The 14,552-nt window shown below is 41.4% G+C and overlaps 1 protein-coding gene across 6 annotated transcripts in view; it reads right to left on the bottom strand.

The window, feature by feature from the left end:
• Positions 1-14,552, bottom strand: part of itsn2b (intersectin 2b) — a 140,102-nt gene that overhangs the window by 68,428 nt on the left and 57,122 nt on the right. For all 6 annotated transcript variants that reach the window (XM_035422487.1, XM_035422491.1, XM_035422486.1 and 3 more), the window contains 7 exons: positions 13,900-14,037; positions 11,851-11,954; positions 10,528-10,790; positions 9,571-9,720; positions 8,484-8,624; positions 6,385-6,472; positions 5,083-5,222 (listed from right to left, as the gene is read on the bottom strand). In XM_035422487.1, the coding sequence (XP_035278378.1) occupies positions 5,083-5,222; positions 6,385-6,472; positions 8,484-8,624; positions 9,571-9,720; positions 10,528-10,790; positions 11,851-11,954; positions 13,900-14,037 (1,024 nt within the window). The remainder of the gene's footprint in view (positions 1-5,082; positions 5,223-6,384; positions 6,473-8,483; positions 8,625-9,570; positions 9,721-10,527; positions 10,791-11,850; positions 11,955-13,899; positions 14,038-14,552) is intronic.

Below are 14,552 nucleotides of genomic sequence, written 5' to 3'. Positions count from 1 at the left end.
ATAATAGTATTTCACAAGATATTACGCAAATTCGTTGACGACGTTTCGTCAGGTGCAGCGTCTTTGAATGCTAGTGCTAACAAAGAGCGAATGCATTTAATGCAATGATGAGAAAACTTTCGATTGACATAAAACCGATATTCCAAAACCAAAAATAGACGTGTTATACATGGTTAGAAAGCTTATACTGTCACCTATTGAATAAATTAATTCTCAATCAAGCCAGACTGTACTAAAAAGTGCAACAACGCCGTCAACAACACGTGTGCAGCAGCTTCTGGTCCGGTCTTACTCCAGAAAAAGACGTCAGCTTGTAATACCACACATGTTGCTTTGGGTGTTCTCGAACTTTGTAGTACAAACTGGCTTGATCTACACTTGATCGATCCAATAGGTGACATAATAATCTTTCTAACTATGTATAATATGTCAAATTTTACTTTTGTAACACCGTGTAATATCCCAGCGTATTGGAAACTTTAGTCTCATTAGAGCTGCATTACGTATTCATTCTGTTGTAGCAGGGAAAGCAACGCTTTCTCACCCCAACGCGTTTGCTAAAGTACACAACTCCACTTGCATGTTGTTGATGCACCCCTTGCTGCAACAGAAGCTAGTAGTACTGGCTACCAGCCGATACTTATTCACAGAAGCTGTATTTAAAATGCAACTATTTTAACACATATTTCTCGCCTCATTTTCGTTCTTGGAAATTCGTCTCGGCTAACACGTAATAGGACATAACAGATTAGACTCTGAATTACAGCCCAATTAAATGTTTTTAGTTGTCTGGTTAAAATGAGCTGAAATTCGCGCAAAATCATACATCAATCAAATTAATCTCCCTAGCCCTGTCTTGCTTTTTTTTTTAAATGGTGCGATCACGCAGTGTAGACGTAGGGTTTTTCCAAGACCCTCTGAACATGCCAGCTAGCTTTGTGATTCGCCGTCACTCGTCACCGCATACCGCGAGTAAAACACTGAGATCTCAAGTTTTGATGAAAGGATAATTTAGCTCTGAATATATGTGTCACAAATAAACTCGTTGCCGTGATGTTATAGCATGTACACAATACTCTGTCTCTGCTTATACTACAGAAACTGTTCGCTCTGTTCAGCAAAAAGTCGACTTTGCGTTGGCGGCAACCACACATCACAATTTCTGCAGGAATTGTCTAGTTATTATTAGGGGTCCAAGCAGCGAAGCTGGTGGAACCCTATTGTATCTGTTAGGATTATTATTATTCTTATTTTTTTCCGCTAAAAGTGTCTGAGGCTCAGCAACCATAAGTTGTAGACCAACCAAATTTGGTAGGTGGGTTCCTATGGCCCCTCACTACTCAGGCACTACAAATCACCTATGTCGGCCAGATGGTGGCGCTATAACAAAGGGTCATACTTTAAAAGGCCATAACTCCCACACCATAAGTCAGATCAACACAAAACTTCATCGACCGATGCACCTGAATGTGCTCTACAACTTTGCCATTGGGACCACCTATGTCCGCCATATTGTTTGCCCGCCATTTGGACATTTTTAGGGGTCCAAGCAGCGAAGCTGATGGAACCCTGTTGTATCTGTTAGGATTATTATTATTATTATTATTATTATTATTCTCCGCTACAAGTGTCTGAGGCTCAGCAACCATAAGTCCTAGAGCAACCAAATTAGGCAGGTGGGTTCCTATGGCCCCCCACTACTCAGGCACTAAAAATCACCTATGTCGGCCAGATGGTGGCGCAATAACAAAGGGTTTTGCGTAAAAGGCCATAACTCCCACACCTATGTCCCCCATATTGTTTGCCCGCCATTTTGACTTTTTCGTTGGGGCGTGGAAGCTTTCTCCGCTAAAATGTCTGAGGTTCAGCAACCATAAGTTGTAGACCAACCAAATTTGGTAGGTGGGTTCCTATGGCCCCCCACTACTCAGGCACTACAATTCACCTATGTCGGCCAGATGGTGGCGCTATAACATAGGGTCATGTTTAAAAGGTCATAACTCCCACACCGTAAGTCAGATCAACACAAAACTTCATCGACCGATGCATCTGAATGTGCTCTACAATTTTTTGCTTTTGGGAGCATCTATGTCCGCCATATTGTTTGCCCACCATTTGGACTTTTTTATTAGTTGGGGTGCGGAAGAGCTGTAGCTCCAAATCTAAGTGTTACGACATCTAGTAAACTTCTTTACGGCAAGCGACATCCATGGCGACGCAAGTAATCCGACACCGTAGGGTCTAGTTTTTATCAGTGAGGGGAGGGTCTGAACGTCGGGGAAGCAATGGAAGACAGTGCCACCCAGAGTGCATGCTAGGCTACCAAAAGTTTGTTAGTAAAAGCTTTTTGAGAGGATGAATAATTACTTTTCTTGAGCCTGGATCCATTTTAAGACAGTATCGGGTGAGTTTGTTTAGTCTTTGAATCTGTCATTATGCTGAGAAATAGCTAAACCATTTTATTGATAGGTTTTGAGTTTCTGTGCAAATGCGCGAAAACACGCTGGTATAATGAAACAATGACGGTAATACATATATAGTCCGCTTCGTTCCGTTGCTACCATAACATAAACTATCTTGTGTCTACAGCTGCAGTTTCTCGCTGCAATTACTAATATTGAATATAAACAAAAGACACAATTTATGCTGTAGTAAATAATACGGTACTCTGAGCGCAGTACGCAGGTAGCAGGGATGGCGAGTTGATATTTTGTTTTTTGCTACTAAAAGTTTGTTAGTAAAAGCTTTTTGAGAGGATGAATCATTACTTTTCTTTGACATGGATCCATTTGAAGACAGTGCGTTCGTTTAGTCTTTGAATCCGTCATTATGATGAGAGAAATCGTATTCTCAATTTAATCTCTAAATTGACTGTAAGCTTAGGGTTGTAACTAGGTAGCTGTTTCGTAGGTGACTTAATGCACTCGTCTTAATAATTGCTTGTATTTTTGCATAGACTGCGTTGTTGCTGTTCTTGTTTGTGTTAGTGTTAATCAGTTTAACCTACAGGGTCTAAGTTGAACTAGCGGTTGTTCCCTGCACTTGGAACGGTACTTCTCTCTAGGGTTTTCGACACAATTGTTCCTGGTTATGGTTATACACTTTGTTGTACGTCGCTCTAGATAAGAGCGTCTGCCAAATGCCTGTAATGTAATGTAATGTAATATTCCGTAGCAACAAGATAAACCCGACATTAGCCCTAAAATATTCCAATACAGCATTGAAAACGCTGCTCACTGAATAACGAAATAAACGAGACGAAGTATTTAAAAATTATACCATTCTACAGTCAATATCTGGGACTAAACATTGAATAAATATACAATCTTACCATTGGTTTTACGCATAGATATGTCCCTTTTGAGACTGAGTGGTCATATATTGTCTTGGACAATCCGTTTGTGAAATATACGCGCATTTGTGATGCCTGAGTAGGCTACCTTCAAAAATAGCTGTGCGTAATACCACACCTGTTGTTTACGGCATTGTCGCCCTTTTTAGTACAATTTGGCTTGATTGACAACTCATTTATTCTGTAGGTGAGAGTATAAGCTTTCTAACAATGTATAACATGTCTGATTTTTCTTTTGGAATAGCGTTTTATAGGCCAGCGTACCAATGTCTAAATAAATAAAACGGTAGCCTGCTCTGCGGCCAGCACGCAGATCGCGAGTTGATATTACGTCTTTTATTTCCGTTTTTTCTCAATGTCGTATTTATTATTTGAAATGTGCATTTATGTGTTATCATTCTATCTGTCTTTGAGGTGCTCTGAAATGTGCATTCTCTGCTAAGCTGAGCCATGGATTGGAATACGTGTCTGACACCTATTTTAGTTGCGGCGCGGAAGCGCTGCAGCTCTACATACACGCCAGACCATCTAAATGCTGTTTTATACTTCTGCTTAGTCTGCATAGTTTCCGTTGTGTGCGGCACTCGCGAAGGGCCAAAACATTTGTGCGGCATATTTCACAGGTTGCGCAGGCCACGTAATTAGATTTTGTTACTGACCGTTATAGTTCAAAAGACAACACCTTCAATATACTGCACCAGTGACCACAAAAATGCTCAGCTAAATGTAACTTGTTGCAACGAAGACATTCACCTGACAAAAGCACTTTAGTCGCATATTTAACGTTGCCTATCGGTTTTATGAATCAACTGTTATAACCTGTTAGTCAGAGCCGTATGCCAGTGACCTCATGTCAGCAGTCAACCAATCATCTTCTTCACGGCGTATGCGGGCACTGGTTACTAACTACGCGCTATTAATTTCTTGAGAGGTATGCGTCTTCAACGCGGCCGTGGTCTGCAACTGTCGCACATGCCGCACATTGCGGCACAACCCCTACACAGACCCATTTTTACGTGTACTATGCAGAAGTACAAAACAGCCTTTAGTGTTACGACATAGTAAAGGCCTTTACGCCTAGCAGCTAGGAGACATCCATGGCAATGCAGTAGATATGTTGGGTGAAGGTATATGATCATGAGGACAAAACCATTTAAAAATCGCTCCATAGGGGGCGCACTTGTGTCAATGCTTGGACCTTTCCCAACGCCGCTTGCGGCTTTAATTAAGATTCAGATTCAATCCAAGACTGTGTTGCTCATCCATGCACCACAGTGTGGTGCTATAACTGAATGACCCACCCAGCAGCCTGACAATAATGAGGTTTGACAAAGTATAACTGGTCATACTACTTCCGGCTGGCCCATTGGTCTGTAACTCGGAGGCTGTCATATGAGGTCTACACTTCTTAATATCAGTGCAAAAGTTCAAAAAAAATTCTCCCTATGCCCCCTTAATTGACTGACAGCAGTCAACCTGATATATTTACTGTAGTCAACAATCTTGCACATTTTAGCATTGTGTGAACAAATCCTTCTATAGTTCTGACATTTTATGTAGTTGTTCATCAGTTTTTGGGGATGTTTTCATTTTGTTAAATGGTGCCCAAGTCTTTTTACAATGACTTTTGCATTTTTTTGATAGTTACAAACCCATGGCAAGTGCTTTTTTAAAGGTGCTGTTTCAGTTACTCCTTTAGTTGAAAGTCCCCCTGGTCTGTGAGACCTCACCTTGATGTCCTTGTTGTACTGATCCATCTCAGAGAGCTTAGCCGACGTCTCCTTCTCAAGTGCGTCCAGCTGCTCCTTTAGTTTCCTGCAGGTCAACTCCTTCTCTGAGGCGTTCATCTTCACAGAATTACATGTCGTGGCTATAGAAAGAGAACAGAGGGTCATCCCATTCAGCCCAAACTAAGATGATGACACACTGGTGCTATCCACAAGCAAGCTAGTGTCTGTCACTTCTTTGGAGCACTGTAAGGCTTATGTCCATCCCCTTCATGATTCTCCTTATTTACCAGAACCCTACTACAAAGCAGTGACAAATAAATCAGAGAGCAGCAATGCTGAACTACATATGGTAATTATTCAGGTGGGGTGTGTGTGTGTGTGTGTGTGTGTGCGCATGTGTTTGTATTGTGTATGTGCATGTCCATGTCTGTGTCCACTGGGCCTAGAGGCATTCAGAGGAGAGTCCACCAGCAACAATGACCAGGGCAGAGTTTTAACTGCATTTGACTCACTATGGTGCCATACCTCTACATCATCAGTGCAACAAAAAACCTGATATTTCCAAGAAATGAAATTATCAGGTAAAGCAAAAATAATTGCAGATATGATTACAAAGTTAACTGAAATACATATAGTTGAGGCCAAAAGTTTACATTTGCCTAGACTAAAGACATTCAAACTCAATTTTTCACAACTCCACACATTTCATGTCACCATAGTCTTCCTGTGTTAAGTCAATTAGGGTATCTACTTTATTTCCATTTCAAAATAACAACTAAGAGACACATTTATATCAGCTTTAATTCACTTTATCAAACTTCTGACCCACTGAAAATCTGATATAGGGCATTGACGCTGATATAAATGCGTCTCTTAGTTGTTATTTTGAAATGGAAATAAAGTAGATACCCTAATTGACTTAACACAGTTAATGTATGGTAACATGAATTATGTAGAGTTCCGAAAAATTGAGTCTGAATGTCTTTAGCCTATGTGTATGTATGGGGCGACATAGCTCAGGAAGTAAGACCGATTGTCTGGCAGTCGGAGGGTTGCCGGTTCAAACCCCGCCCTGGGCGTGTCGAAGTGTCCTTGAGCAAGACACCTAACTCCTAACCTCTAACTGCTCTGGCGAATGAGAGGCATCAACTGTAAAGCGCTTTGGATAAAAGCGCTATATAAATGCAGTCCATTTACCATTTACCATGTAAACTTTTGGCTTGACCTGTAGGATGAAAGCTTTCAATACACAAAAAGATAGATGTCAAACAATGGACATGAGGCACAAGGATTGGCACTCACAGGGTAGGTTGTTCAGACTCAGATTACGCAGCCTGTCACTGAGCATCTGTTGCTCAGGGACCAGCTGAGATAGCTTCTTCTGACTATCCTGGACAGTAAAAACAACAAGCCATTTTACACAGGCAGCAGCAACAACCATCAGCCTTAAATTAAACTCAAATAAAAAACTTGATGCAACAGGAGAGACTGGGCAAGTTAAAACTTCCCACATAAAATGCTTAAAAACAGCCTTAGCTCTCTGACAGCTGTCTGGCAACAGTTTTCAATTCAAATACTTAACTAACTGATTAATGAAATTATATAAAATGTTCTCTTTTGACAGGAGTGCTTAAATGTTCTGTAAAACAGGCTATAGGCACAGGCTATATAGGTACCAGTGAAAAAGTTTTGCTTATTTTTTAAATTTAGGAATACACAATTTGATGGCACCCCAGCCAAGTCAGAACTAAAGCACACAATGCACAATGTAGACTATGGGCCAGACAGTATCAAAGCTTTAGCCGCGTTTCCACCGCAGGAACTTTACCCCGGAACTAGGAACCTTTTGAGGAACTCCGTGCGTTTCGACCGCAGGAACTAGGGTCTAAATTTAGTTCCGGGTGCTTTATTTTACCCCCAAAAAAGTTCCTGCTCGGCGGGAAGTACTTTCCTAAAGTACCGGAACCTTTGGGGTGGGGCGCAAGCGCTGAAAATTTCTGATTGGTCGACTACTTGCAGTGTTTTATTTCAACCGCCATGTTTAAAAATCTGCAGCCGCAAACCAATTTATTTTCATAATAACTTCAAATCAAACTTGTATGTTATGCGGCGCAGTAGCCTAGTTTTGGTTATAGCCTGCCAACGTCTTACGGAATTATAACGTATGCTCTTCTGTTCTTTTCTTGCTTTAGTATTCGTTTTATAAAATGCTAAGCATTCGTGCTGGGACAGCATATTATGTACCAAAACATTCAAACGGATTAATTCGGTTGCTGAATATTTTCTTCCGGATTTTCTTTGTTAGCCCGTTGTAATGGACTCAAAACATTTGATACAGTTATGTGAGGTATGCGGTAGTTCTCCGTAATTCACATTGGTGATACAGTAAAAGCAAACTGGAAATCACCTTCCACACTTTTTGTCAGGGTAAAATAACAGGTTAATTCTAGTAATCGTCCCTTTAGCTTTTCCAGACTGCCGTAATTTTACTCTGCCATTCTTCAATTCCACAAAAAGACCAGGAAGACTATGGACTAATTTATGGTGCATGGTTCGCATCTGGAGGGCACACTTCGCTGCTCGGCTAGCAGTAACTTCGAAGGAAAGCAAACTGCTAATTTAAATTTTCACGCAAGTCCGAGTTTTCATTCTATTCTTGTCATTTTGCGATTAGCCTATATGGAATTGACGATGAGAAAGTAATCAAACAGCAAATTGTTTACAACGTGTGCATGTTTTCTGCGGTTGTTGCCAGTTATATTGGAAATGTGAATGCATTCTGTCGCCTCGGATGTCAAGACATAAAAGTGAATGTTCGCATAAAAACATAATGAATGTGTTTGAGAGGATATATAAAACAGTTACAATCTGACTATTGGCCTGTTATATCCTATTTGTTGCATAACAACGGTCCAAGTTCAACTACCAACGACAGTTTTGCTTGACAACGGTAAAATATGCCCAAACGGCTGCGGAAGAATATTTCAATTCCAGGTGATTAAATCGATAAAAATCAATAAATACAAAAGTAACCATATATAGTCATTGTTGGTAACCCGTTGTATATAAGTGGAATAAACCCCTCCGGGCTGTCCCGGTTATTAGAAAATAATGTAGGCTACTTCGGTGGTAGTATGGGGTTACAGAAGAAATCATAGGACAGATGGACCGACGACAACGTCGCTTTTTCATACGTCAGTGGGCTAATTTGCCTAATCTTCGCGGGACTTTACACCGCGGTGGAAACGCAGACAACAATGGGCTGAAGGAACCTTTTAGTTCCTTGAAAAGTAGTTCCGGGTACTTTTGGTGGAAACGCGGCTTTTGACACAGCCTGTAATTTAATTATTGATGATGCTGCTGTTAAGTCTGCTGCTGCTCTTCAGGAGGTAGGAACAGACCTCAAATTGCTTCTGTAGGCTGTTGATCTCTAGGATGCGAATATCCCGGTTCTGATTGACCAGATCCAGTTCGCTCTTCTGGACCTTCCTCTTGCTCTGGGCATCTCGGAGCCGGTCTGAGATCTGCTTGTGCTTGTCACCCTGGGGATCCAGGAACAGGGTAGGTATGAGTATATCAATGTGATGTTATCATCTTTTAAACTTTATTTTGAAAATGCCTGTACTTCTGCCTCTAGCTCCCATAGTCCATTGCAAAGTCACTGTCACAATGTCTGAGAGTTTTTTTTTTAACTGCAGTAGACAACTACCACAATAACCAAATATGGATTGTACAAGTGTGGTGAATATTTCCTTCAGAAGACCCAGGGAATTGTTAGTCACAATGCAGTTGTGGGGATGGTGGCTGAAAGACATCATTTTATTATTTTACAAATTTGTAATTATTCCACTAAGACTACAGTAAACTCATTTCCTTGTTGTTTTGGTTTTAGAGAGGTTGATGGTAAGATTGTTCATGGACAATTGTTCCTCCTGAGGATGTTGGTCAGATACTGTATATCACCAACCTCGGTTGATTTTGAATCTCATCCATGCCTCCACTCTTATTTTCCTTGACACTCACCCTCATTTTTTGCGTTCTACAATTTAATATTAAGTAATACAGGCATTCATAATTATTCATTGATAAATGTGAACTAATTTATCCACTATGACTACAGAGGAGACTACAGAGAGTGCAGTACTATTCTGAAAAGCAGTGTGTGACAGCACCTTCATGAAACAGGTCAAGTCTGTGGTGTTCTTATATGAAGTGTTCTGCTTTTCCACAATTATCAACTCTTATGGTCATATGACACTTAAAAAAATTTTTTTTAACTGGTGCATGATGAGATATGGTCACCTCGGCAAACCCTCCCTTGCCACAGTGCGCTAAAACCAACTGCGTCTCGCCCTGTGGGGCTGCCAACCACGGTCGATGCTGGTCTGGTCCTGGATTCGAAAAGTGCTTTAACAGGATGAGCCACCAAGGAGGAGCCCTTTTTAGTGTGGAGTATGCAGCACTGAGGCAGGTCCAGCCGCTCCTCACCACAGCCTCCAGCTCCAGCTCCAGGCTCTTCTTTTTGGCCTTTAGCCGGGTGATCTCCTCCTGCTCCTGGCTCTTCTGCTTCAGCAGCTCCTGCCTTTTTCTTTGCTCCCACTCCAGCTTCCTCTGCCTCTCCAGCTCCTGCTTGGCTGCCTGGAGGGGTAAAAGGGTTTCATGACCCATGATCATTACACAAGTATGGGATCAATATGAAGGTATGACGCTGGGACCTTTAAATGTGTGGTCGACATGGTGGGAAGTCAACACATATGAAATTTTAATTTAAACAAGTTTTTTGGAAACACCAACATTTACATGTTTTAAACATGTTTTCTTTCCTGATGACTACTAGCTTTAATTGCATATCTGAATGTGATTAGGACCAGGTGGTTCCAGTACTCCAATAATTACAGGACTAAAGAGCAGGCAGTATATTCCATATAGACACTGACCTACCTCTACCCATTTACTTATCGATCAAATGTAAACTCTATATACCCTCTCCCACTCCCTCTACCCATTTACTTATCAATTGAATGTAAACTCTATATACCCTCACCTACTACATCTATCCATTTATTTTTCAATTTAATGTAAACTCTATTTTTAAATAAATAACCATTAGTGAGATTAAGCAGTCAAAAATCTTTTGATATGACAGTACAGCAGGACCAGTGAGTCAGCAGAGAAACACGGGATGACAGTATAAGGTGTCTGTCATTTCCAATCACCAAATTATTAAATTACACAAATTATTCTTGTGTACACAGAAACGTTTAGCTGTTCAGGGCACTTGATGAAAGGATGTCTTTAACTGAACAGACACAGATGGTGCTTTAAACATCTACTTTAAAATAATAATCATTGTTTAAAATTTGTTTTATATACAGTACCATATATGCTAGTGTACATCTGTAGCAATTACAGAAGTACTAAAATAAGTAAAAACCTGAAGCTTGCCTCTTTTCTCTTGAGCTCCTTCAGTCGTTCCTCCTCTTTCTGCCTCTCAATCTCTCGCTGACGCTCCAGCCTCCGCTCCTCCTCTTGTTTCCTCCTCATCTCCTGTTCACGCGCCTCTCTGTCTCTCCGCTCCTGCTCCTCCCGAGCTTTCTGCGCTCGCCGCTCCTCCTCCCTGCGCTGCTGCTCCAGGAGGACCTGCCGACGCTTCTCCAGCTCGGCATTCCCCCGCTGGAAGTTCTCCTTCAGCTTGTCCTCAAACGACACTGAGACGACCACATACGCACACACACGCATACACACACACGCACACACGCACACACATAGACACACACACAAACCCACATACAGAAAGCCTAGCATCAGCAGCTTTCAATGAACTCCCAAAGGCTTCCATAAGGATTTTTCACTTTTACATCAATAAACTGTCTGGTTACTAAACAAAGAATGAATAAATACTATGAACATGGGAAGGCGAAAGAGGAGATTGAGAAAGAAAATGAAGAAAAGGGGGGACATAGGACAGAAAACAAAAAGATGAAGAAGAGAATTGAAAACGGAAAAAAGAGCAGCTTGAGCGCAACAGCGAAATCTGTGACCAAATACTCAATTTCACAACAACAGCACAACCCACTGTACGAGTGGATGTATGAATAACACTGATGAAAAACTGGGATAGAATTGTCCCTATTCAAAAGTTGTTAAAACACTTCACATGTAATAATGAAGCAATTAATTGCATTAAGGTGACAGTACGTACATTAATGCCTTGTATTTATCAATTTACTTTTATTTTCAGTATTACAAATGAGCTAATAAAAGCAATTTTAGTTTGCAATTTGTGTATCTTTTTGGACAAGTTTACCAAAGAGTAGCTTATCTAAGTGATTACTCACATCACAACACAATGTAAGTGGAGTGGTGCATCAGTGGTGGTGCATCATTTAACATTTTTGTTGAAATGTTCCAGTGACAGCAGTGCCTATATTTACAAGTTTGCAAAGCAGCAGTATAACTTTGATTCTAAACAAGCAAGATCAAAATATCAGTTAATTTTACGTTTCAGTTGAGCAGACGGCACTGCCATGTGGCCGATACATTTAAACTAATTTTGGATGCTGCACCACATTGTGGTTCATGCACAAGAAATTCTCACTCTAGAAAAATAAACCCTGGAATTCTCACTCTAGAAAAAAATTCCCAAGACCATTTCACTGAACAGCCATGAAAGACTGTATTTTCTTTAAGATCTTAATCCATGACAGGCTACAACTGAAATTATTATAGCAACCTTTTCAATGTGTGTGTGTGCGTGTGCATGTGTACCATTAGGCTTGGTCTTCTGTGGGGGCTCTGCCTCCAGTTCCTCTGGGATTCCAACAAAGAGGGGTTGCACTGTCCCATTCACTGAATCACCAGATTTCCCACCTCTGGAAAACAACCAAAGCAAACACATTTTACATGCAAATGTAGACATATTAATTAATCAGTCTCCCTATGCTTAAGGGAAATTGTATGACATCTGTCGTAAGTATACTGCCAGAGGCCACTTCTGGTAAAAGCACGTCTGGAACTGCAGCTCTCAGTTAATCTCTCAGGGCTCATTCAGTCCCTGAGCTCTTCCCATCCAGTAATAATTCTCATTCACTTAGGAGAGCACATTAACTAAGCCCAGGCTTTTCTAGGTAGTTGGTTATGAAAAAAAATCATATACTGTACAAGGTACCCAACCTGGCCAAACGTATGTGGACACCCAAATATTACACCCATATGTGCTTGTTGAACATCTCATTCCAAAACCATGGGCATTAATATGGAGTTGCTCCCCCCTTTGCTGCTATAACAGCCTCCACTTCTCTGGGAAGGCTTTCCACTAGATTTTGGGAGCATGGCTGGGGAAATTCCATTCAGTCACAAGAGCATTAGTGAGGTTGGGCACTGATGTTGTGTGATAAGGCCTGGCTCGCATTCGATGTTCCAATTCATCTCAAAGGTGTTTGATGGGGATGAGGTCAGGGATCTGTACAGGCCAGTCAAGTTCTTTCACATCAAACTCAGCAAACCATTTCTTTATGGACCTTGCTTTGTGCATGGGGGCATTGTCATGCTGAAACAGGAAAGGGCCTTCCCCAAACTGTGGCCAAGTTGGAAGCACATAATTCACTAGAATGCCATTGTATGCTGTAGCATTAAGATTTCCCTTCACTGAAAGTAAGGGGCCTAGCCCCCGGGCATTTCCCGTCAACAGCCAATCAGAGTTTCAGGCTTCCTATTTCTCCAACCGATATGATACCATTTGGTGAATTATTGTTCCGCTCAGTGAGGAAAAATTGAGGAACAACTTAGCATTGTGGTACAATCACACCTGGTGTCATACAATGTTTTTGAAAAAGAGTACAGGGACAAGCGTCTAAAAATTATGCTTGGACAACAGTTTCAACTTGGTAGCTAGCTAGCTAGCTAGAGAGAGATAGAGAGATTGCTGGCAAGGTAGCTAACTAGTGAAAGAGAAATATGGAGAGATTGCTAGCGAGCAAGCTAGTGAGAGGGATAGAGAGGTTGTTAATTAGGTGGCTAACTAGTGAGAGAAATAGATAGACACAAGGCTAGTGAGATAGCAGTAACAAATATTTGTCCGTGTCCTGACATAACTATAAAAACTAAAGGAGATGTTATGTGGCTATACAGCAAATATGCGTAATGACGCCGTTATTTCTCTTCAATAATACGTAGCTGCACGAGACCACTAAGGATACAACGGGAAGCTCCGGCCCCTCCCTCAGCCTAGTACACTTGAACTACTCATCAACCGAGCTGCTCGCTGTGTGAACGCAGGGTTACAGTTGACCTAGGCAGATCTAGCAGAGCAGAAATTTGACAAACTGACTTGTTGCAAAGGTGGCATCCTATGACAGTGCCATGTTGAAAGCCACTGAGCTCTTCAATACGACCCATTCTATGTTTGTCTACGAAGACTGCATGGCTGCATGCTTGATTTTATGCACCTGTTAGCAATGGGTGTGGCTGAAGTAGCCAAACCCACTAATTAGTATGGGTGTCCACATACATTTGGCCATATTGTGTATATTCAGATGTTATTTACAGAGTGGAGTCATGTTTTCAAATGATTGTTTGCATATGACTGTAGAGCTACATTTTGTATATGATTGTAGAAGTATATTTTGCATAAATATGACTGTAGAAACATACAAAATAAGTTGTTATAATTGTTTCATACGTATCCCAAGACGCTCTGGAAAAAGGCAACAAGTGTTGCTGAATGGACCAACCTGCACTTGACGCTGGTGTTGAGAAAAAAAAAGTTTGAAATTAGTCTGTTCATTTCCCCAGCCAGCATTACCAATGCCCATCTACCTGAGAGAGGGGGGGACCAGGTCGGCAGGTAACGTCAGGGGCAGTGGCTGGCCGGTTTTGGCCATGTCCACCAGGTGCATGGCCAGGATGAACTCATCCGCCTTCAGCTGCCCGTCTTTGTCCACATCTGCCAGGTTCCTGTGGGAGAGCAAGGACAGCAGGCTGTCAGCAGACAGCCCATTCTACTCCAGGCCTCTGTGTCCAGAGCTCAAGGAATTTTAGTACATGAATAGAGTTCCAAGGTGGCACCTGTTTCTTAGCCCATAATGAATCTGCTTCAGAAGTTCGGTTCACTGGAACTGAAGGAAACCATTTTATAGGCCTTGACTTGTGATCTTTTTCTCTTGTTAACCATGGGAAGGACATAAGACAAAAATGTTCGAGGAGTGTGAAAAGGGCAGCTATAAAATGAAACTTTATCGCCAAGAACTGGTGCAGCCTGTAGACTGTTCTCAGTATAGTCCTATACAATTCAGATGAATAGCAGCCTTTTTTCCATTAGCTTCCTATCAAAGGACACCTGTGAGTCACAGCTTACACTAAGAGCTTGTTTCCTCACATTATTAGTCAAAACATGTAAATCACAACACCTTTGGAAACAGGTGTTTTCATCAGAAAAAAAATATTTCTCTTTTACATACTACAGGATATGT

Source organism: Anguilla anguilla, chromosome 6 (genome assembly GCF_013347855.1).
Source record: "Anguilla anguilla isolate fAngAng1 chromosome 6, fAngAng1.pri, whole genome shotgun sequence".
In the NCBI taxonomy this organism is placed as follows: domain Eukaryota; kingdom Metazoa; phylum Chordata; class Actinopteri; order Anguilliformes; family Anguillidae; genus Anguilla; species Anguilla anguilla.
The sequence above is the reverse complement of the archived record's forward strand: the minus strand, read 5'-3'. Positions and strand labels throughout refer to the sequence as shown.